Genomic DNA, 22,087 nt, shown 5'->3' with positions numbered 1-22,087 from the left:
CTGTAACGTCCTGTTCATTTTTAAAAAATAAACGTTCCAACCAGGCAGAGGCTGCCTGCACTCTGTTCTCTGTACCCCATCTTCGTCTTCTGGGGGGGGTCCCCAGCCTCTGCGGTTGGCAGGAGCCCCGATGATCGCTGGAAGGGGTCGGGAGCAGTGCTCTCTGAGGCCTTCTGGGCTCTCGCTTGGGTCCGGCCTCCTGTGGTGCTGCTGGGGAGCCGGCCCTCACATCCTCATCCCTTGGGTTCCATCGATGAGCGGGTCTTTGAGGAGAGGCGCGGGGCGAACATGGGGCCCGCACGGCCGTGAAGGCCGGTCCTGGACGCTCGGGGCCACGGCCATTTCCGGTCCTTGGGTGCTGCCCTGCTGGAAGGGGGGCTTCTGCGGCTGGGGTGCCCAGATCCGGGAGGGCCTCGCCACCGCCATGTGCCCCCCGAATTCAGCTGCAGTAACATCCTGAGGGCTGCATGGGTGCCCCAGCCCTGCCCCCAGAGGCACACAGCCCCAGACAGCCTCCTGCAGGAAGGCCTCCAGACTGCGCACCTGGGCCTCCGCTCGTACCAGGCTTGGGGGGAAGGGAGGCCACTGGCAGCGTGGAGGAGGATGAGCAGAGAAGGGGCTCTTTCCCGAGTCTTGTGCTAGGAGTGGCTAGAAAACATTCCTTTTTTAACATATTTTTGTGAGGGGTATTCATGTTTTATTAAGATTATTTTTGAGAAGTGGTTTTAGGCTCACGGCAGAGTCGAGAGGAAGATAGGCGAACTCCCCGAGACCCCCTGCCCTGTCCCTAACACCTGCACAGGGTGAGGCACCTGTTCCTGCCCGACTCGTCTTTATCACCCACAGGCCATGGTGCACATTCGGGCTGGCCCAGGGCCGCCCGCGCATGCTGCGGGATTGCACACGTGTATGGTCGCATGCCCGTCCCTGGGTCCCACGGGGTCTGTGTGCTGCCCTGGACCCTCCGTGACCCCCACCCCCCGTCCTCCTCACCCTGCCAGCTCCAGCCACCCCAGGTCTGCACCATCTCCACAGTTCTGCCTTTCCCAGAACGTCCTGGGGTCAGGGTCACGTTCCTCTTGGCCACGTGCCCTCAGGATCCCTCCGCGTCACCTCAGGGCCCGTGGGCTTCCTGCTGAGGGCTGACTGTGTCCCTGGGGCGGACGGACCGGGTTTGTGGACCTGCCATCTGCTGGGGGCACCTGTGGTTGCTGCCAGGTTTTGACGAGGCGCGAAGCCCCCTCTTCTCGTTCGTAGTGTTTGTAACCGCGTCGTAATGATTAGATATTAGATGATCCGTTAGGTTCGCCAGCCTCTCAGGGGGATGGAAAGGGCTTCACGTTGTTTCTGGAACGAGCCTGGGTATGAACAGTGACCGAGTGCCTGTGAGTTGGGCCGTGAGGCAGGGTAACAGCCTCATCCATGACGGCGCAGGGATGCGGACAGACCCCCCCGCCCGCAGCCTGCGAGCTCCGGGGTCCGCGGCGCCCACCCGCTTTGGGGACTGGAGTTCCCTCTTCCCTGAGGGCTCGCCAGGCGTGGCGCTGACCAGGCTTCACGCAGGACTGACCGGCCGCAGGGCTGGACACGAGGTTGTGTGGGGTCCCGGGGCCTCCTTGTGTCCCCAAGGCCGTGGGCCGGTCCCCTGGGCAGGAGCCCCCTCCCCGAGCCACGAGCAGGCCCCCGGAAGCCGTCCGGGGCTCTCAGGAAGTAGCCGCCTGTCGGTGGCCGGTGGCCGGTGGCCGGGAGGCGGGCGTGGCCCTGCTTCCCACAGGCCGGGGCTCCGCTCGGCTGTCTGCTGTCGTCGCCCTGGCAACTCGGAGGAAGTTGGCAGGGCCTCAGGTGGGAGCTGGACGCCGGGGCTGGACGTCGGGGCCGCAGGCAGCACCTCAGGGCCACAAGAAAGGGCTCGTCTCTGGAGGGACTTTGTCCGCGCTCAGCACTGGGACGGTGACAGGGGAACCAGGGTGTCCAGGCAGGAGCTCAGGGGCCGCGCTCAGCCTGCAGGGCCGCCGTCCTCTGCGGTTTGTCCCAGGGTTCCAGGCCTGTTCCACCTGGTGGTTATTGTCCCAGGACGTGTTAGTCCTGTGTCCTTGTCTGAGTGACACGGTTGCTGACGACACGCAGATGTTTAATTCCTTAAAAACGGGGAATGAGGGTGGCGGCCTGAGGTGACAAATCGTGTGCAGGGGCCGTGGGGACACCCCCAGGGGTGGTGGGAGCGGGTGCCATGGGGACACCCCCGAGGGCACCAGGCTGGACCCAGGGCCCTACGAGAGGTAGGTGTGCCTGTTTGTGGGCCGGGCAGTGGGGGTGCTGCCGGGAGGGGCCGTTCTAAGGCCGCAGGTTTCTTGTCCAACACAGGTCGATGGGCAGCCCCAGCCCCGTGGACTGAGCGCCCCTGGGTGCTGCGCATATACAGCGCCCGCGGCGAGCTCCAGGCCTGGAGTGTGTTTCAAGTTGTGGTTTTGTTTTGTTTCCACTCCCTGGGCAATGACCATCCCACTGCCTGGTGGCTCTCGGTGCCCCCGGCAAGGATGGACCGGCTGTCGCGGCTCCTGGGCTTCAATGTCCAGCTTTGTGTCTTGTGGTTCGAGGCCAGCACGTGCCCCAGAGGAGAGGCCGGGTGGGACCGGCTCAGTGGGTGGACCCGAAGGGAGCTCACCTGGTGCACCTGCTGGTATGAGTGGAACAGCGTGGGGAGGCCCAGGCACTATCAGTGCCAGGAGAGAGGATGCAGGTATACCTTCTCCTAGTTGATGAGAAATGACAAAATTGGTTCTGAAATAAATTTTCTGAGAACGAGATGAAACCCTTGTGCCAAGTGTGCTGTGAATTAGCCCAAGGGGTGGAGCTGCCTAGGTGCTACCCGCATCCTGTGTCCCCGAAGTGCCCATCCTCGTGGCCCCAGGCGCCTTGCCCGGGTGGACATCTGGGAACCAAGACATGCAGGTTGTGTTTTCAGGGGATGAACAGGATTTAGTATCGTCCATGCAGGAAACCTTTGGAGTAATGCTCGCCGAGGTCGGGCGGTTTCTCCTGTACTCGCCTCTCAGGGACAGTCCTCGGCCCTCAGCCCTCGGCCTGGCAAGCAACCGTCCCGAGGAGCGTGACCCTCACGGGCGCTGAGTGTTTTCCAGCTCCTGGTAGGACGTAAGTCAGCCGGAGCATCTCAGGACTGTTAGGGAAGATACTGGAAATAAAGTCATTCCACGTGAGTGTGGTGCTTCCCATAGTGAAAGGTTTTGGATTTGAAAACAGTTTAGGTGGTTAATGAAACCAAACCAGTGGAGGGGGGAGGGGAGATGTGGGGGGAGTGGAGGGAGCCCTCCCCCTGCCCCCTCCCATAGCGCCCAGGCCCAGGGCCGAGCTGGGCCGTCCCCGTGCACGTGTGTTTGCTCTAGAACATGGACCTTCATCACTCGACAGCCCCCGTTGTTCGTAGTGAAGTTCAGGCACTTAAGGCTTTCAGTTTGTAATTTGTTTAATTAAGGAAAAGTCATGCTTTAGGTGGGTTTTTTGTTTTTAAATGGAAGCTTTAGGTTTTTTTTTTCTTGTCTCCTGGAATCGTGATTACTGACAGACTGGTTTATGTCAGGGCCGTGTCAGGATCCTCTGGGTGTCAGAGCCCTTCTTCTCCTGCACCCTGCCTCTTCCAGACCCCAGGTCAGACCTGCCTCAGTCTGCCAGTCCCCCAGGCCCCCCCACCCACCAGCCTCAGCGCCCTGAGCAGTCAGCCTCAGGTCGGGGCACCTGGAGCACGGTGGGTTGGGGGGGGGTTTGAAGGGGAGAGGCCCCCAGACCTACCTCATTGACTCTGCGAGGATTTGTTTTCCAAATCTCGAGATTACCTTCCGCCAACAATTGTTACTGGACCCATGGGGTCAGCTCGCGCTCTCCCTCTCTCATGCTCTTGCTATGTGTCTCTCTCTCCTGATTTTCAGTTCTTCAACCAGCTCCCACTCCCAACGCAGGGCTCAAACTCCTGACCCCGAGATCAAGAGCTGCAGGCTCTTCTGACAGAGCAAGCCAGGTGCCCCCATCTCTTAAAACAAGTTGTAGACACCTGTGATACCAACTGGGCCGGGACACAGGGGTGGCCCAGGGACGTCCTGGACTCCTCACGGGCAGGGTCTGTGACACGCTCTAACCCTTGCGATGGTGCCTGACATTCCCGTCAACCTTGACTGCGAGCTTTCATGCCACAGGTGATTTCTGTCTGAGAGGGAAGCTTGCTGCTGGCGAGAGGCTAGGTCATGTGCTTCTCTCTGTGTGCTCCGCCCTGGAGCATGTTCCCCACCAGCGTGGTCCAGGCCCAGGGCCCTTGTGCATCTGGGAGCGTTTGGCCCGGTTGTCCCTGTGGTGAGGACGTCGCCACCTCCAGGTCGGGCCTGGGGGGCAGTTAGGCCTGAGCCCACAGGTCGGCCACTCGCTTCCTTGCTTCCTCATGGCTACTTGGAGACATGCTCAGAGAAAGGACCACCCCTGGTGTCTGTGGCACAGGGCTCTTGGGGCACTGGCATGTCCACCCCCAGAGCCTAGGCAGAGCTGAGATGCGGGAGGTGGCACCCTGCTCCTTTCTCGGGGGCCCCGGAAAGTGCCCACCTGGATCAACGAGGGGCCAGCAGGGGGGTGATGGGTGTGTGGGGTGCGGACATGGAACCGGGGGGAGGGGCCAGCAACAACCGGGGTCATGGATGCATAGGCGGAGCTGGAGATGGCCAGAGGGTGTGTGCAGCCTGTGCAGGTGCTTGGGCAGCGCGTGTCCTGGGTGCCACAGCACAGGGGGAGGCGGAGTCCACCGCCGGCGGTGAACCAGAAGCTGGGGTGGAGGGGGGCCCTCCACTCTTCGCACTGTGTGATTGTGTGACACAGTACATTTATGGGTTGAAGTCTAAGTGTGAAGATCGTGCCCACCTGAGCGTGCAAAACGAACTCTATCAGTCATTTGACGGTGATGGTCGTTGTGCGCAGATGGGTACAGTGCACACTCACCGACTTGCTCCCTGCGCTGGTTGAACAGGTCTACCTCCGCAGGTGTGTCATGGCCCCGTCCCGACATGTGTGCTTGTACACGTGTGTCTCATGCATGTGGGGGCACATGGAGACATGTGTCATGTACATGTGCAGAAGTATGAATAATACAGGCAAAGTACCGTGCGTGTGGCTAAAGTGAGCCATCTGTTGAGGCAACTCTCAGACGGGTCACGGGGGATGGTGATGAGCACTCACCCCCCTGTAGCTCCTGACGGATCCTGTGTGCCCCTCAGCCCTCTCCACCCTGCGGATCGCTTGGGGCAATCGCCTCCCCCCGCAGGCCTGGCCCCCACTGCCCCCTGGGTCCCCGTAGACCACTTCTGCTGGGGCACCTGTGCAGCAGCCTGGCAGGTCCAGGTGTGGGAGATGTGCCGTGGGAGGGGGGGCCCTGGGACCCGCAGCCCCCGCACTGCCTCTTCTGAGGATCCCTGACCTCCTCTGGGAACTTCCTTTTCTGGGTTTTTCACTCCTTGTTTGATTTTTACAAAGATTATAGCTTTAAACTTTTGGTTGCAGTTGTGTATTGAGGGTGTTGGTGAGCATTTAAGGGTGCGAAGGGGTCGTCGTAAGCTCCGGTGAGCATGGGAGGGGGTCCCAGGGGCAGGTCCCCCTGGGCCCAGCACCACCTCCTGTCCCAGGGAAACGGAAACAGGGGTGGGGGGGGTGGGGGAGGGTGCTGGGCCTTCCCAGCTCCTCACTGCACTCCATGGGAGCAGGTGGGCCGTGCTGACGGGACACAGGCCATGGGCCCCTGGGTGCATGAGCTGCAGGCTCATGCAGGCACAGCCATCCTGACGCAGCCCTTCCTGGGCAGGGCTCCTCAGGCCGTCTGGTACTGGAGCCAAGCATCTGGAAGGCTGATGCCCTCGGGGAGGGGGGTGGCTGTGCGCTCTTTGCAGCACCTGGGGGGCCTGGAGGAGCAGAGGCCCTCCAGGGAGCACTCAGGTCTGGGGGCCCCCAAGCAGTAAAAGCAGGGACTTGGTGATTCCAAGGACAGAGAGAGCCTGCACAACCAGGGAGTGGTCGAATGGCTCTTGGAAATAACGGCGGGCAGAGACCCCCTGTGTTTGGGGTGCTCAGCCCCTTTCTGTCCCCAAACATAGTGGAGTGTGAACCCATACTTGGGGACGCTCGTTGCCCGGCAGTGCTGGCGCGGGCAGGTTCCTGCCCAGAAGGGCAGCAGTGTCATGGGACTGGGGCCTCCCGCAGCGCACTAAGCCAGGCCCGGTGTATGGTTTCCAGGCATGCACTTCCATTATTTAGAGACCTCGGAAGACTCCTCCCAGTGCACGGCACTGACGTACCAAGGTGTTATTAGGTGTCTTTTCAAATAGGAAATCTAGAAATGTGGCTTTTCTGGTAAAAATTCTAATTATGGCAGTAATGATTTTTTTTAAAACATGCCTTATAGAGGTTATAATTAGCATGTAACGATTCTTAAATCTTGCTGTGCATTGATGTTCTAGGCTTTTTTTTTTTTTTTTGAAACTGGGATCACTAGGCCATGAACTAGCATCAGAATTTACATGAGAGTGACCCCAAAACCTGTGCTTCTGTCTGGTCCTTGAGGTGTTTTCTTTGTAGCAAGTGGTTAAGGCACCTTGTCAGTGATTAGGTTATTAAATCTCTTTAAAAGTCCAGGTTCCTGTAGCTGGAACTCACCCATCCCTCTACCCGTCCACCCCTCCACCCACCCACTCACCCGTCTATCCACCCACGGGCCCATCGATCCGTCTGTCCACCTGTTTGTCAGGCACAGGCTTAGGCTCTGAAGACAGCCATGAAGGCAAGTACACTAAGGCAGGCAAAGTTAGTTTCTCCTGGTCAGAGATGGTGGATGTCAGTGATGCTACATGTTGAAGAAGAGATAACCCAGGGAGGATGACTCCGGGTGCGGCTGGGGACTGAGATCTGGGCAGGCAGTCTTTGAGTAGAGGGAGGGCGGTGGGAGCCCGTGGCGGCGGCGTGGGGGCGATGGGAGCCCGAGCACCAGCAGCAGGGGAGGGAGGGTGGGCCAGGACAAGCTGGGACCCGCTGGCCTGTCGGTGCTGCTGGGCTCACGGAGCAGTGCATGTCCTTTTTGGTGACTGGCCCCTCATGCCATCTTCCCTTCTGCCCGTTTGCAGAGCACTACAGTTATGCACCGTCGAGCATCAGCTCTGTTCTGCCTCCTGGCCCGGCTCACCCATCACTGCCAGCTCCGTGCCACGACCTGCAGACCTCAGGCCCGGGCATGCCAGGTCCCGCAGCCAGCCAGCCCCCGGGCTTCGGTGGGGCTGTGGACACCGGGCCCTCCAGCTACTTCCTGTCCTCCGGCCACATCCGGCCCAATGGGGCCCCTGCCCTGGAGAGTCCTCGCATCGAGATCACCTCGTACCTGGGCATGCACCACAGTAACAGCCAGTTCTTCCACGACGTGGAGGTGGAAGACGTCCTTCCCAGCTCCAAGCGGCCCCCCTCCACAGCCACCCTGAACCTGCCCAACCTGGAGGCCTACCGGGACCCCTCGTGCCTCAGCCCGGCCAGCAGCCTGTCCTCACGCAGCTGCAACTCAGAGGCTTCATCCTATGAGTCTAACTTCTCCTACCCCTACGCGTCCCCGCAGACGTCCCCATGGCAGTCGCCCTGTGTGTCCCCCAAGACCACGGACCCTGAGGAGGCTTTCCCCCGGGGCCTGGGGGCCTGCGGCCTGCTCAGCTCCCCCAGACACTCGCCCTCCACCTCGCCCCGCACCAGCGTCACGGAGGAGAGCTGGTTGGGGGCCCGCACGTCCCGGCCCTCGTCCCCCTGCAACAAGAGGAAGTACGGCCTCAACGGCCGGCAGCTGTCCTGCTCCCCACACCACTCACCCACGCCGTCCCCGCACAGCTCACCACGGGTCAGCATCACTGATGACACCTGGCTGGGCAACAGCACGCAGTACACCAGCTCGGCCATCGTGGCTGCCATCAACGCCCTCACCACCGACAACAGCCTGGAGCTGGACGGCGTCCCTGTGAAGGCACGCAAGACCGCCCCAGACCACTGCCCCTCCGTGGCCCTCAAAGTGGAGCCGGCTGGTGAGGACCTGGGGACCACGCCGCCCACGGCCGAGTTCCTGCCCGAAGAGTTCACATCTTTCCAACATATCCGCAAGGGTGCCTTCTGTGACCAGTACCTGTCGGTGCCGCAGCACCCATACCAGTGGGCCAGGCCCAGGTCCCCAACATCATTTGCCAGGTGAGCAGGGACGGAGCTTGCAGGGGGCTGCAGGGGGTGGAGGTCCCCACCAGGCTGCCGGGGGGCCGCGTCGTTCTGGGGCCCCTGCCACCTGGGCGTGCTCAGGGCATCGCATCCCCTGGCTTTCGGGGCATCCTTCCCTCTGCCATCGTGTTGCGGCGTCCCCTCCTCGTGTGTGTGTGTCCAAACCTGCTGTCTCTGAGGACACCCTGAAGACCTGGTGTTCACCAGTAATGCCCTTGCAGGTCCTGTGTCCTAACTAGGCCATGTTCTCAGTGCTGGGGGAGGACTCCAGTGCATGGATGAGGGGGGAACCCGTTGGCCCCTAATGAGGGCTCACATGCACATGCACGCAGGCTTCTGTTTGTTTTGTTTGTTTTTTAACAAAACCAAATGCCCCTCCTCCCGTGTTTGCCTCCACCGCTCAACTGCTTCTTTTGTCCCGCCTAATTGCTGCCACCAGCACACATGCAGATGGGGCCTCTGCTCAGCAATTCCCCGGAGCGCAAACCCGGTCCCCGTGGGCAGCCCTGCCCGCGATCGCAGCACAACACGGCCACCCGGTCCCTAGGGATGGCACACGCTCCCCGCTGGCTGACGATGGAGGGCTCATGCGGGCCCCGAGCGCCAGGCTTGGGTTGTTGTTTCTTTCCGGCGGAGTGTGGCTGCTGCCCCTCCACCGGGTGCACTTAGCCAGCCCACTGTTTTTATTTTTAACTAAACAGCTTTCCCAACAGGTGGGCCTCTAATGACCCCTGGCACAGGCTTTCTGCTCCAGGATTTTTATCAGGCATGAAAATGTGCCTCCCGTGGCAGGGTGCAGCCATGGCGTGTCGGCTGTGCCCCCCTCCCCCGGGACGCACACGCAGCTGCACACATGCTTCTGCGTGCTCTCGAGTGTCGTGGACTCGGCATTTGATTTCCCGGCCCTTTTTGTTGGTGGTGCCAATGGAAGCAGCTCCAGGAAATCAGCCCCACCGGTTCCCGCTCAGGCACTCCCTACACCGTGTGCTGGGCTCCGCTCTGAGCTACGGCATGCGATGCGGGGGCAGCAGCGGTGGGGGGGGGGGTGGTAGTTGAGTTGTAGTTTTGGGCAAAGCCAACTAAACCTTGTGAGAGTTTGTGGAAAAAAAAAACACGTGAGTCTGGCCAGTGGGCCGGCGAAGTCCCCTTTCTGGCATAACAACATGTGTACTCAGAGCCACTTAAGAAAAAACAATCAGCACTGATTTTTTTTTTCTTTATTTTTTTTAATTTATGGTAGTCACACAGAGAGAGAGAGAGAGAGAGAGAGAGAGAGAGAGGCAGAGACATAGGCGGAGGGAGAAGCAGGCTCCACGCACCGGGAGCCCGATGTGGGATTCGATCCCGGGTCTCCAGGATCACGCCCTGGGCCAAAGGCAGGCACCAAACCACTGCGCCACCCAGGGATCCCAGCACTGATTTTTCTTGACCTGTGTTAAGATGTGTCCACATCCCTGTCCCAACATCGACTTTCCATACTCAGCTCCGGAAGCTACTGTGCTCAGAGTTATCATCAAAACAAGTGTGTCTCACCATCTGGCTCTAATTCATAAACAGGGGAACTTAAAAACCCATTTGGAGGCATTTAAAAAATTTAAAGATTTGTTTATGCCCTTATACTGTCTTTATAATTTTTTTAAAGATTTCATTTATTTATTAGAGCGAGAGAACGAGCAGGCAAACAGAAGGAGGGGCAGAGGGAGAGGGAGAAGCAGACTCCCCGCTGGGCAGGGAGCTTGTCCCGAGACTTGATCCCAGGACCCTGAAGTCATGACCTTAGCAGAAGGCTCCACTGACGGAGCCACCCAGGCACCCCCCTCTTAATAATTTTCAAGTAAAAGTAAGAATATTCCTAAAGTAACTAACTACCTGACGCACACAGGCTGACGCAGTGCCGGTTATGACTGCCTGCGTTTTCATGGCCCATGAGGGCTGTGGTCACCCATACCAGGACCCCCTGGACTCCGGGGTCAAGACACAGGTTGTAAGGTGACCGTGGCCTGGGGAAAGTGTGACCGTGCCAGTCGTCCTGGGTGTTGGTCCGCACTCGGGCTGCGTCATGATGCCACAGGCCGGGCCGTTTTGGACACCAGTTTCCCGCGGGCAGAGGTCCTGGCGCTGGTGGGTTGGCTCCTTCCAAGGCCTGTCCCCGGGGATTAGGGATGGCTGCTGTGTTTCTTCTCTGCTGCATCCGTGTCCAGAAGTCCCCTGCTGACAAGGACACTGCCACTGCGCCAGGGCCCACCTGGTGACCTCGCTCTAACTCGACCCGGCATCCACATACAGTCACATTCGGAGGTCCCAGGTTTGAGACTCCAACCCTTGAATTTTGGCGACTCAGTTCAGCCCAAACCCCCAGCTTTGCATCTGCCAAGACAGCAGGACGCTTTCACAGCAGCCCCGGTACGACCTCCTCTGAGGGGCTCGCAGGGCGCCTGTGGGAACTCGGGTTCCCCTGGCGGTCCCAGGCCCTGGGTGCGGACCACAGGCGCCTGACTCCTCCGCTCAGGGCTTTGGCAGCCGTTGCCTGGTCCTGGGGTCTCCCCGCGAGCTCCTGGGGGTCTGACATTCCTGTGCGCTCAGTGAACAAACAAAGCCCGAGGGCCCCCCGCTGCCTCGGGGGTTGGACGCTGACCTTTCCCCCTGTTTCGGTTCCACACAAAATGTGTTTCCTGGTCCCTCGTGCCAGCGCCGCACGGTCCTGTGTGCTGGTGCCCAGGGCAGCAGGGGCCCTGTGGGAGGGGCGGCCCCACCAGGCTTCCTGCCCCATCCCGCCAGCGCCTGGGGCATCAGCAGGGTCTCCGGGTGCAGCCCCAGGGCCGGGTTTTTAACACCCTCTAAATCTGGGTGGAGACTTTGTCACAAACCTGCTGTTCCTGTCGCTGGATGCACTTTGACATCCATCCTGCTGGGAAAAGGAGATTTTTAATGACAGTGTGCAGCGCTAGCCTTTCCCAGAACTTGGGGTGCTGTGGGGTCTTTTCCCTTTGGGGTCTTTTTGTCCACATGGCCTCACAGTGACTCCTCTGTGCAGGGCGTCCTATGGCCTGCAGCAATCAGAGAGGAAAGGTCACCCTTGCTGCAGCTAAAGACATAATGACAGCATTTGATAGGACTTCATAGTTCTATAGTTTAAATTTGTTTTAGAATTTAACAGGATGATACCTCTGTTCCTAAAGTGTGGCAAATGCACAGAAATCGCAGTGACGTACTGGAGTCACTACCCCGCCAAACCAGAGTCATAAGCTCTCTAGTTTAAGCGTTTTCAGAAAGGAGTTTTCTATGGTGATGATGATACCAGTGGTAACAACCAGCTTCCCAGGTCAGTCTTCACCCCACTGCTGAGGCAGCTGGTGTGTGTGTGGGGGAGGCTGTGAGGCTGGGGGTGGGGGGTGGACCTGTGTGCAGGGGGGAGGCTGTGAGGCTGGGGGTGGGCACATGTGCAGGGGGAGGCTTTGAGGCTGGGGGTGGGCACATGTGCACTGCTTGCCACAGGAGGACATGGTGAGAAAGCCTGAGCTCTGAATCCCTGCACAGGGACAGACGTCTCCTGCCCATGTGGCTCCTTCTGGCTCAGAGCTCATGGCTGAGCCTTGGGGGCCCTGAGTGTGTCCTGACCTGATGGCTGTGGCTCAGTGAGTGGGCGTGGGAGGCGAGGAGGCCAGGAGGCTTCTTCTCAGCCTCCCTGGTGCTTTTCCCAGGATGTGTGTGCAGGATGTGGCCCCAGGTCTCCCTTTGACATGAGGTTGTGAGCGTCCATTATTAACTGAGGAAGGAGCAAGGGACACATCCTTGAGTGTTCCTGGGGACGGGAATAGCTTGAGTCCTGACATTAAGTCAAATCACTGAGATGGGAAACACGGCTCCTTTCACAGACTGATCCAAGTGTGGGAATTACCATGGAGTCGGACCTGCACTGCCTCGGCCTGCTCACACCCACCCTGTGTGCACAGGCGCCTGGCTGTGTCAGGAGCCCTGGCTGGGGGGACACGCAGATGTGGGGGGTTGGGACCAGACCCACCAGGGTGGGTGTCTACTCAGAGGCTTTCCTCTGAGGATAGCACATGGAAGGGGTGGCACACAGGATTGGGCTGCTTAGCCTCAGGATGGGCAGTGCCCGGTGGGCCATCTCCCGTGGGCTGTGGGGCGGGTATGTTTCCGGGTGAGGCCACGGCCCCAAGAAAACAAGGCAGGTAGAGACGTCCACATCTACACTGAAAGAGTAAGAAGCTCTGAGGCCCATAGGGCCGTGGCCGAGAGCAGCCTAATCCCTGGAGGATTCTGGGCTCTGGGACCCGGTGGGCCAGGGCCCGCGTGCTGGCCTGCCCTTCGTCCCAGGGCCCCGAGCTCCTCCTCTTCCAGGTGGGGGTGTGCATTCTCGTCAAGAGGGCAGTGGGTGTGGGGCCGGCCATGGTGGGGGCCACAGAGGACGTAGGGTGCAGTCGCTGCCTCTCATGTCACTGGTGGAAAAGGGGCAAGGGCCACAGCAGGAGCAAGGAGGCCCTGGGACCCCTTGGGGCTGGGGAGGCAGCCATGGGCACAGGGTTTCCTGTGGCCGCAGCACAGGGGCTCTGCCCCAACTGCAGCTGTCAGGGTCCCTGCAGCCTGGGGAGCAGGACCCTCACTTGGATGCATCCCCATAGATGATTTTGAGTCACATCCTGAACCACTGAGTTTGCTTTAAACTTCGCGTTAGAAAAAGAACGGTTCCGACAAGTGAATATGCCGGCTTTCGTGCAGTCCCTGTGGGAACCACGTGGATCGGGTGACCTTGGCAGTATCTGGGCCGTCCCAGCGCCTACGTGGAGGCTCGGCTTCATACCTCCTTTCTGCTCCGTACGGCTGCGTGGACTTGGAGTCTGGGCTCCTGCATGTCCATGACCTGTCTGTGGCAGTGCTGTCTGCATGCAGGCCTGGGTGCTCCACAAGCTCACTGTGGGGGATGGGAGGCAGCGCTCAGGGCTCCGGAGGGCAGTTCTGGATGTGCAGGCTCCTGCCCCATGGGGGACAGCCGGTGGAGCAGTGCAGGGTCCCCCCGGGACGTCCTCCTCCTGCCACGCAGCCCCGCCTCGGCCCTGACCCCTGGTGCCCCACCCCCTGCCGCGTCTGCACATTCCAGGCCCTGGCGGAGGCCCGAGGTGACAACACGGTGGGGCACAGAGTGTCGTGGGTGAGGCTGGAGCCTGCCTGGGGTGAGCCTGGGTTTCTGGACAAAGAAGCTCCTGCTCCCTGTCTCACTGAGCCGCCCGCCCAGTTGAACTGTAGGGAACGTCTGGGGTTCGTGCATCTAGCTGTAGGGAGGAGGGGTCTGCACTGTTCTGGAGGGCATAGCGCAGGCAGGGGGTGCCCCACCAAAGCTGCCCCTAGGGCTCCCAGGGATGAGGCACCGCACGGGGTCCATTCCCTAGTCCTGTCCCTGCAGCTCCTCCCCGAGGGGCGACCTGTGGCAAGATGGGAGGGGACCCCCAGGAACGGCAGGCCCTGGCGGGGAGGATGCGCCCCGGGAACACCTGCTGGATCGCTGTTCAGGGCTCTGCCCTGGGTGGACCTGCCTGCGGCCTCCTGACACAACTCAGGGAAGTCCTTGCCGAGAAGGCCGACCTATGACCCAGAGCTGGGGGCTGGAGCCAGATGGGCCTGTGTAGGCTCCTGTGTGGTCCAGGCCCATCCCTGCCCGCAGCCTCAGTGCCCGCGCCCCCCGCCCCACCTCGGCCTGATAACCGCACCCATGACCCCTTGGAAAATGAACAAACAGCGGGCGGTGGGGAGGCCTTTGGCTGCAACCCTGAGAACCCACGGCGTTAGGATTGAGGTCACACCCTTTCCTTCAGGTGGGATTGTCATTGGTTTGGGCAAGTCTGGGTCCTGCCAGGTTCGGAGTTTATGGCTTCAGCTGCTTTAGGAAAATAGGACTTATAAAAGCCTTTACAGCTTCCTTCTACATGATAAGTCCACGTGGACCTGGAAACCTCGGAAGCAAAGGGATTTTACCCAAACCCTTGACTCAGGAGACCTGCCTCCCCTCTGGCCTTCGGCCCCAGCCAGAAACCCTCACACTGAGGGTGATGGAGATCCCCACTCTGGCTTGTGTGGAAAATGAGCTTTCCAATGCGTGGACACAGTGCCTTGGGAATCCCAGGCAGCCCTCAGCTGCAGGGCACAAGCTCTTCAGAACAGCCACAGGGCTCGTGAGGAGCAAGAGAATGCTGAACCGTAGGAGGTTTACTGTGTCTTCAGTTCTGCTCCAGACGTTCAAGCTGCAGGTTAATGGGAAAAGCGAGCCGCAAGCCCAGATGAGCAGGGCAGCCAGGTCCGCGCTCTGCAGGGTGCCCACGAGGCTGGCGCTGGTGGCACACCTCCCCCTCCTCCTGTGGAGTACCATAGGCACCCCGGACCACAGTCCCCGGGTGGCCGTTGTGCAGCACAGCCCAGATGGCGCATCACCCCATGGCGTAGCTCGGGGCACCCCTCAGAGCTATGGCTCCTTCCTAGACTGTAGTACCATTGGCCATCAGGGTCCTCCCGGACTGGGTCTCCCCCAGTGTCCCCAAGGCATGCCGTGTCCTGCTCGCCTGTCCTGGGTATCCCCTGTTCTGTTTTGCTTTATTTTCTGAAATTAGTGCTGAATCTGTATGTTTGCCAGAATTCTGGCTTCGTGTTTTGGCAAAATGGCACGTGCTGTCCCTCAGGAGGCAGACGTTGGCAGCCCTCTACTGTCAGCGGTTGTCATGGAGATGCCCTAAAGCAAGATGGAAGGTCTGGCCTGTGCACTGCCTTGGTTCCTCTAGCCACAGGGCTCCCAGGGTGCTAGCCACAGCCACCACTGCCCCATGGGACCCAGATGTCGGCTGAGGGCTTCTTGGGGGTCATCAGAGTCGTGTTGGCTTTGGGCTCCAGGGCGGACAGTTACCCATGTCTCAGCACTTTTCCCAGTGGCCGGGCTCCCGGTCCCCTCACCCAGAGACAATGGAGGGAATCGCAGGCACCACGTGGTGACCAGCTCCATCCACAAGGCAGTCAGGGCAGCGTCTGCCACTGAGCACCTGTTAGTGGGTCGGCATGTCAGATGTGAGGCGGGAAGGGTGTTTGTATGGCTCGGCGCAGGTGTGTGACAGGGCCCAACCTGGCTAGCGCTGGTCCTGGGTGGCTTAGCCGGGCATGAACTGGCAGTCAGTGAGACCCTACGGCCATAGAGCAGCTCTTCGTGCTGGCTGCACCTGCTAGGTCGGCCGTGGAAGGTGGGGAGGGCCTCACGGGGCCGTGGGACAGCAGGCCACCGGTGTGTAGGCGTCAGGAGATGCTGTGAGCTAAGCATTTAAAAAAAAAAACCTTCACGCCTTCCTCCGAGGAGGAAACAAAGGTTCAGTAAGAGTTGAAAGTTCTCATGGGAAATGGGCAGTGGCAGCGGCTCCGCAAGCAGTGGTGATTCAGACTGGGAGTGTGAGGCCCCTTCTTACCCCCAGGAGGCCTCACCCACGCACAGAGGAGGCCCCAGGGGAGACTGCGACCTGCTTCCCGCGCTGTCACACCAGCTGCCCTGCGCACAGGGCAGGGCCAGTGGGGTCCCTGGCACACAGCACAGGGGAGCCGGGCTTCTGTGCCACCTGTAGGTGCTGGCTCCCCAGGCAGAAGGGGAGGCAGGAAGGCTGGGACAGGGTTCCTGCCCCCGGAGGGGTAGAGGTGCCCTTGTACTGAGGTGCAAACAGCAGGCGCTCGGCAGTGATTTAGGCCCGGCACCACTGGAGAGCTGGGCCGGTGGGCCCTCGTGTCGCAGTAGCTTGCTGGCCTCTGGCGGCAACGGTAGTAGTGATGGGTGCAGGCCATGAAATTTGTTTCCCGAGCACAAGGACAAGCATTTTTAAGGTTTATTGATTTGTTTTATTATTTTCTTGAGGGCGGGAGGGGCTGAGGGAGCGCATCTCAAGGACACTTGCCACGAGCCAGCTCCATCTTACCACCTGAGATTTCCCGAGCCTTCCAGGCGCCACAGGAACAGGCATTTGTAAAACTTTGTGTTTCATAAGAATTCCAGATTCATGGAAGGTTGTAGAGGTCGCCCACAGCTACCATCCCTGTTCTGTTAGCCAGTTGGCCCCTGGGCCCTCGCGGGCTCCCAGGGGAGCTTGGCGTCTGTGCGAAGCAGCCCATTTACCATCCACACTGCTGAGCAAGGTGGCACCATCCCCATCATCATATTATAGTCAGGAGAACCCTGTAGGAATTCAGGAGAACCACAGTAATTTGCTGGGAGCTCCTCAAGAGCTCCTCCTCTTCCCCAGAATAGAAGCTTCCAGAAGACGAGCCTGGAGGGTTCCCAAGGGGCCCCAGGCTGCGTGGCTGCGGACCTCCCAGGGTCCCCTCTGTGGGACTTCCTCCCGTGCTGTGTTTTGAGAATTCGCAGCCCATATGCAGTCTAGGAGAGCATGTCCCGCCGCACCTGGTGAATCCCACCTGCTGTAGAGGACAGTACTAAGGACAGTGACTGCCAACTGGACCGGCCTTGTAGGCTGTGCAGGAGCAGGCTGGCTGAGGGCTGGGGGCTGGGCCAGTGCCCACAGGGTCCACACTGTCTTTGGTGAGACTCTGTAAGAAATCAAGTGGATTTGGGGCACTCTGGAGGTTTTCACGGGAGGTGTAGAAGTAGCATTAATACGTTGCATTTGGTGTGTTTGAAGGTGTGGCATCAGTGAAGGAAGTGTTGGCAAATGTCAGCACAGGTCAGGCCCACGCCTGTGAGGTCCTTACAGCCGCCCTTGAGCATCTCCCGCTGGTGTCTGGGGATGGGTCAGGGGGGTCCAGGGTGCACCATCATTGATGGAGGCTGTGACTCTGGGCGAAGGAAGTGACCAGGGAGGTGGCCCAGACCTCATAGGGGGACTGTTGCGTCTCTGCTGTGGACAGCGGCAGCAAATCAGAACAACCCCAAAATCCAGCAGGCAGCACTCATCTCGGGTGTGGAAACAGGACACGGCAATCAAGCCATCATTAACAACATGCCATGACACTGAAAACGTGATTTTTTTTTTTTTTTTTTTTACAAAGCCAGGGTATCCAGTTACGTATTTCGTTTTGTTAAAAGATGTCCCCTTACCTCTGAGAACACTCACAGATGCACGCTGGGCTTGCAGTGACATCTCGGGAACTGCCCTGACTGCCCTGTGGCACATCCCTCGTCAGAAGTCTCATTTGGCTGCTTAGTGGTTGCTTAGAGGCAACACAGGCATTTCCCGCTCCCTCCAGCCCATCCTGGGCAAACAGATTTTCCGCGCACGAGGCTCCATCTCCCTCCAGTTGCTCACATCGCTGCATCATTTTCTCTAGAGATCCCTGAGCTTTGTCTACATGGGGAGAAACACGCCGACCGGACCCAGGGACTCGGGGTTTCGCTTGCTGAAACCGAGTTGGAATGTGCACAGCAGGCGGCAGCGCCGAGGGTGAGGCTCAGGTGCTGCAGGGACGTAATGGCCCGACCTGTATCTTGGTGGAGAGCAGGACCCAGACATGTCCTGTAGGGTCAGCAGGACCCGGTGCCCAGGGGCAAATGGGCTCCCTCTGTGGATTACCCTGTTCGTTGTCTGTACAGCAGGGCCCCAGCACATGCTGCACATCGGCCACCCCTCACCAGCGCCATGGTGATGAACCAGCTCACGCGACTGACGTCCTGTGGCGCCTTTGCCTTCCGTGTTCCCACGGCCTTGTCCAGGAGCCTGGCAGCAAGCAGCGCTTGCTTGTCTTGCGGGGTCTGGGGACTGAGGGCCTGGGCCGGGGTCATGGCGAGCGCACTGTGGACAGGGGCCCCGCCACGCCCCCACTGCGTTCCACAGCCCACCTGTGAGTGGGGCCAGGGGTCGGGACCGGGCCTCCCGGCTCTCAGGTCAGGCTCTTACCTGGCGATTTGGAAGGATTTTCCAGTGGTCCTGGAACCTGTGTCCTGAGGGAGGTTGAGGAAGGAAAGTCCGCGAAGGTCGTGCATGCAAGAGGTGTCGAGCTCGTTCCAGAACCTCGTCCCGAAGGCCCCAGGCAGGGGCGGTCGGCCAGTCCTGGGGCCACTGCATGGCCTACTCACCAGCGGGAGCGTCAGACGTCAGATGCCGAGGGAGGCGGTGCTCAGGACGCGCCAGCCTGGCCCGCGGTGCCGCGGTGATGAGGAGGCACTTGGCATCTGCATGTAACCGCTGTGTGTTCCCTTTCAGCCCGTCTCTCCCTGCCCTGGACTGGCAGCTGCCGTCACGCTCGGGACCCTACGAGCTGAGGATTGAAGTGCAGCCCAAGCCCCACCACAGAGCCCACTATGAGACGGAGGGCAGCCGGGGGGCCGTGAAGGCATCGGCTGGAGGACACCCCAGCGTGCAGGTACTGGGGTCCCCGGGGTCCATCCCGATCGTGGGCACACGCGTTTTCAGCTGCTCGTGCCAACAGCTGGCTCGGCGTCTCTGTCTCTTAAAAAAGTTTGTTATCTCCCAGGTTCTCTGATCAGCCAGGGATGCACAGATAGTCCAGATTTTCTCCCTAATGTGTGGAGTGGCAACAGTGAGGGGCCCTGTAGCTCCTCCTGCTGCCACCTGAGGTCAGCTGCAGTCAGTAACCCAAGGCTTTGTATGACTGTGGGAATCCCACTCAGGGGTCCCGAAGCTGTGAGGGGGAGGCCTGTCCCCTTGGGGGGGTGTCCTGGAACCGCAGGGGGAGACTTGTCCCCTGGGGGGGTCCCAGAGCCACGGGGCCATCTGTGAGTCATCCTCCTGGTGGTGTCAAACCCTGGGACCCGTGTGGCAAGCTGAGGCTTGTTGTTGCCTCGTCCAGATAGATGCTCCTCTGTCCCCTTGTCCTCCTGGGCACACATTTGATTCAGACGTGACGGGGAAGTGGGAAAAGGACCCTGAGGGTCTGCACCATGTTCCTGGTGGCATCGGCAGCAGTGTAGACAGGGCGTCCTGTGAGCCCCTTAGGAGACATGACCCCAGAAGTTATTCCTTAAGGTGTCCTGGGTTAGCACATTTAAAAGAAAATAAATAGAACCTTGAAATGAGAATGTTTATATTTGACGACCTTTTCTGTAAGAGCCTGCGGAGACAAGTGTGGTTACAAGGCTGCAAGGTGTCCCCGTCCCCCCAACCCCAATGCCCACGGTTGCCGCCCATCCTGTGAGCTCAGAGCTGGGGTCGAAGGGACTGAGAGCTGCCACCAGCCCCCACCCCGCTTCTCACCCAGACCTTGTGCCCCACCCCAGCGGCACCCAGGTCTGGCGGTCCGCCACCCCACGTCCCAGCAACTCCCACAGCAGGTCAGCAGGAGCCAGCGCAAGGTCCCAGGGCCAACACTTAGTGAACTCTGCTACTGTGAGGCGCCATGGAGTACGGTGCTTCCAGGGGCCGATCTGTAAACTTCCTTCCTTCTGAAAGTCCAAGGTTCTTGGGGTGTGCTCTTGGCCAGGGGCCTTGGGAATGCAGGTTCTCTGGCCTACACAGACTGCGGAGCCTGGAGCGTCCCAGCTGGGCCCACGATCTTGTCCCCTCTGCTCCCCACCTTGGGGCTCGCCGCATGGCGTCTGTCCCCGTCTGTGCTTCTCCGTTCCTTGAGTAGGACCTGCTGTGAGGGCCAGGGCGTCCAGGAGCTCAGTGCTCCCAGGGAAGAGGCACCACAGGCAGTCAGGGCCAGGCTGGGGTCTCCTGCCCATGGGTCAGGGTGGTTCTGGGTGCTGGTCTCACACCCCAACACTGGGGGGCACGAGCTTCACTCGACTTTAGGGCTGGAACATCTGTCACGGGGGCCCTGGGGGCACCTTGGTGTGGTGATGGGGAGGGCATATGGGCACAGAGGCTGCCACCGCGTGGACAGTGGATCATAGTCACACGTAACCAACAAGCTGTGATCCTCCTGCCCAGCCCTCTGGGGGTCCCTGCAGTGGCTGCGTGTGGATGGTTTGCTCTCTTGCCCAGGTATAGGCAGCAGTGGGCCGGGCTCTCCTGCGTGGGCCCTGGTGCGTCAGAAGGGTGCTCCGCAGGGTGCTTAGCATTTTTACCTTATGCTGCTTAGATAAGTCGAAATCCTGCCAGGGAACAAGCTCTGGAGGGAAAGGCTGTCTGTCCTGCAATGGTCAGCAGCCCAGAGCTTGTGGGAAGTCAGGGCGGCCAGGGCCTATGGCCGTGTGCGTTATGCCAACTAGTGCCCACTTGCCTGGCGCCAGCTGGACAGTGTGGGCTCCTGCCTTCGTGGCAGGTGAAGGTGAAGGTGCTGGTGTTAGTGGGGCCCCAGGACAATGGACGCGTAACTCTCGCTCCTGCTGCCACTCGCGCCCAACACAGGTGGCTGCTGCGGCAAGGAACCAACAGCCCCAGGAAGAGAGACTCGGGTAGCAGACCAATGACGGCCAATGGCCCCCGCTTCTTGAAATCACAGCAGCAACAGCACCGGGCCTGTGGGGGAGCCTCCTGCGGGTACTCCCACCCAGTGCGTCGCGATGCAGACTCTAGGGGCTCTGCTACCACCACTGAGGATGGCCCTGCGCTCCTGTAGGATGGGGGCGCTGCGCCCTGAGCATGTGGGCACTGCCTCTGCCACTCACCCCTCCCGGGAACCCTGCCCCCAGGGCCTCACAGTGGTATTTGTCAACTGTGTAGACATTACACACAGAAGGAGGCATTTTGGAGGAATTAACAAAACTTGAAATCCTATTTAAAATTTCCTACAAATCATGTCAGATGAAGCGGAGGCCAGTGGAAAAGGCTGGTTGTGGGTTTAAATAGGAGGAACTCTTGCCCCGCCCCAACAAGTAAGATGCAGAAAGTAAATGGTACTCAACAGAAAACATCAGGTGCTGCTCAGGGTGAGAAATTAGTAATTTAGTGTTTTCTGATGGATCTGCAGCAGAGTGCATGCCTGTCTATGCAAGTGCGAGGGGAGCAGTTACAAGGGGTTTTGGGGGTTTGTTTTCTTCTTCAGTGGGTGGACCACAAATTGGATAAAAATAGAATTTGTGGACAATTATAAAACAAATGAAAATAGAAAAGTCTCTTAGTTGCTGCGAAAGCTTGCTAACCACAAGGTTTTATTCTGTGCTGAGCTATTTTAGCATCTGCCTGATGAGGGGCTGCAGCACCACACCCACTCCTCCCTCTGCTGGGGCTGGGCCACCCATGGGCTGTTCCCAGGAAAGCTACGCACCCATGGGCTGGGCTGTGGCCACTAGGTCCTCAGGCTGTGGGCTCTGGTCTGGGGAGACCATTACTGGCAGACAAGAACCGTTACATGCACTCAGGAGCCCCATAGAAACCCGCCGTCCTGCGCCTGCTGCTCATCAGACTTTCAATCCTAAGTGTCTCCATCAAATCAAAGTCGTCTGCAGAGTGGAAACGCCCCAGCCGGGCCCCAGAAGGAGGACCTGCTCTTCTGGAGCGTCTGTGACCGCAGGAAGGAGCACACCAGCCGCCACCCACCCCGCATCCAGGACACATAGCACCATCTGAGGCGTCCTCCCAGGCACAGTCAGACCATGGCTGAGGGGCAGGAGGAGCCTTCAGCATTCTTGGAGTCTTGCTCTGTTTCTGCGTGTGCCTGTGGTGTCGCTCAGGGCTTGGGCGTGCAGCGAGCCCGTGGGACCCCAGCCTGCGTTCCATTTCTCCTGAGCACCTGTGTTCATGCCCTTGGATTGGAAGGATGTCAGCAGCCAGCACTTGGGGCTGCTGCGCTCTGCCCGGGTGTAGTCCAGCTTGGGTCAGTCTGCAGCCGTCATAGAGAACAGCCCCTTGGGGAGCATGGGCTTGAGGTTCCCCCAGGTTCTCAGAGGCCTTCGTCTGGGGAGGGCCTGCCA

At 59.8% G+C, this 22,087-nt stretch overlaps 1 protein-coding gene across 4 annotated transcripts in view; it reads left to right on the top strand.

The window, feature by feature from the left end:
* Positions 1-22,087, top strand: part of LOC129514485 (nuclear factor of activated T-cells, cytoplasmic 1-like) — a 96,756-nt gene that overhangs the window by 5,734 nt on the left and 68,935 nt on the right. For all 4 annotated transcript variants that reach the window (XM_055333079.1, XM_055333078.1, XM_055333076.1 and 1 more), the window contains 2 exons: positions 7,164-8,256; positions 18,474-18,633. In XM_055333079.1, the coding sequence (XP_055189054.1) occupies positions 7,164-8,256; positions 18,474-18,633 (1,253 nt within the window). The remainder of the gene's footprint in view (positions 1-7,163; positions 8,257-18,473; positions 18,634-22,087) is intronic.

This window comes from Nyctereutes procyonoides, unplaced genomic scaffold (assembly GCF_905146905.1).
Source record: "Nyctereutes procyonoides isolate TBG_1078 unplaced genomic scaffold, NYPRO_anot_genome, whole genome shotgun sequence".
Classification (NCBI taxonomy): Eukaryota; Metazoa; Chordata; class Mammalia; order Carnivora; family Canidae; genus Nyctereutes; species Nyctereutes procyonoides.
The sequence above is the reverse complement of the archived record's forward strand: the minus strand, read 5'-3'. Positions and strand labels throughout refer to the sequence as shown.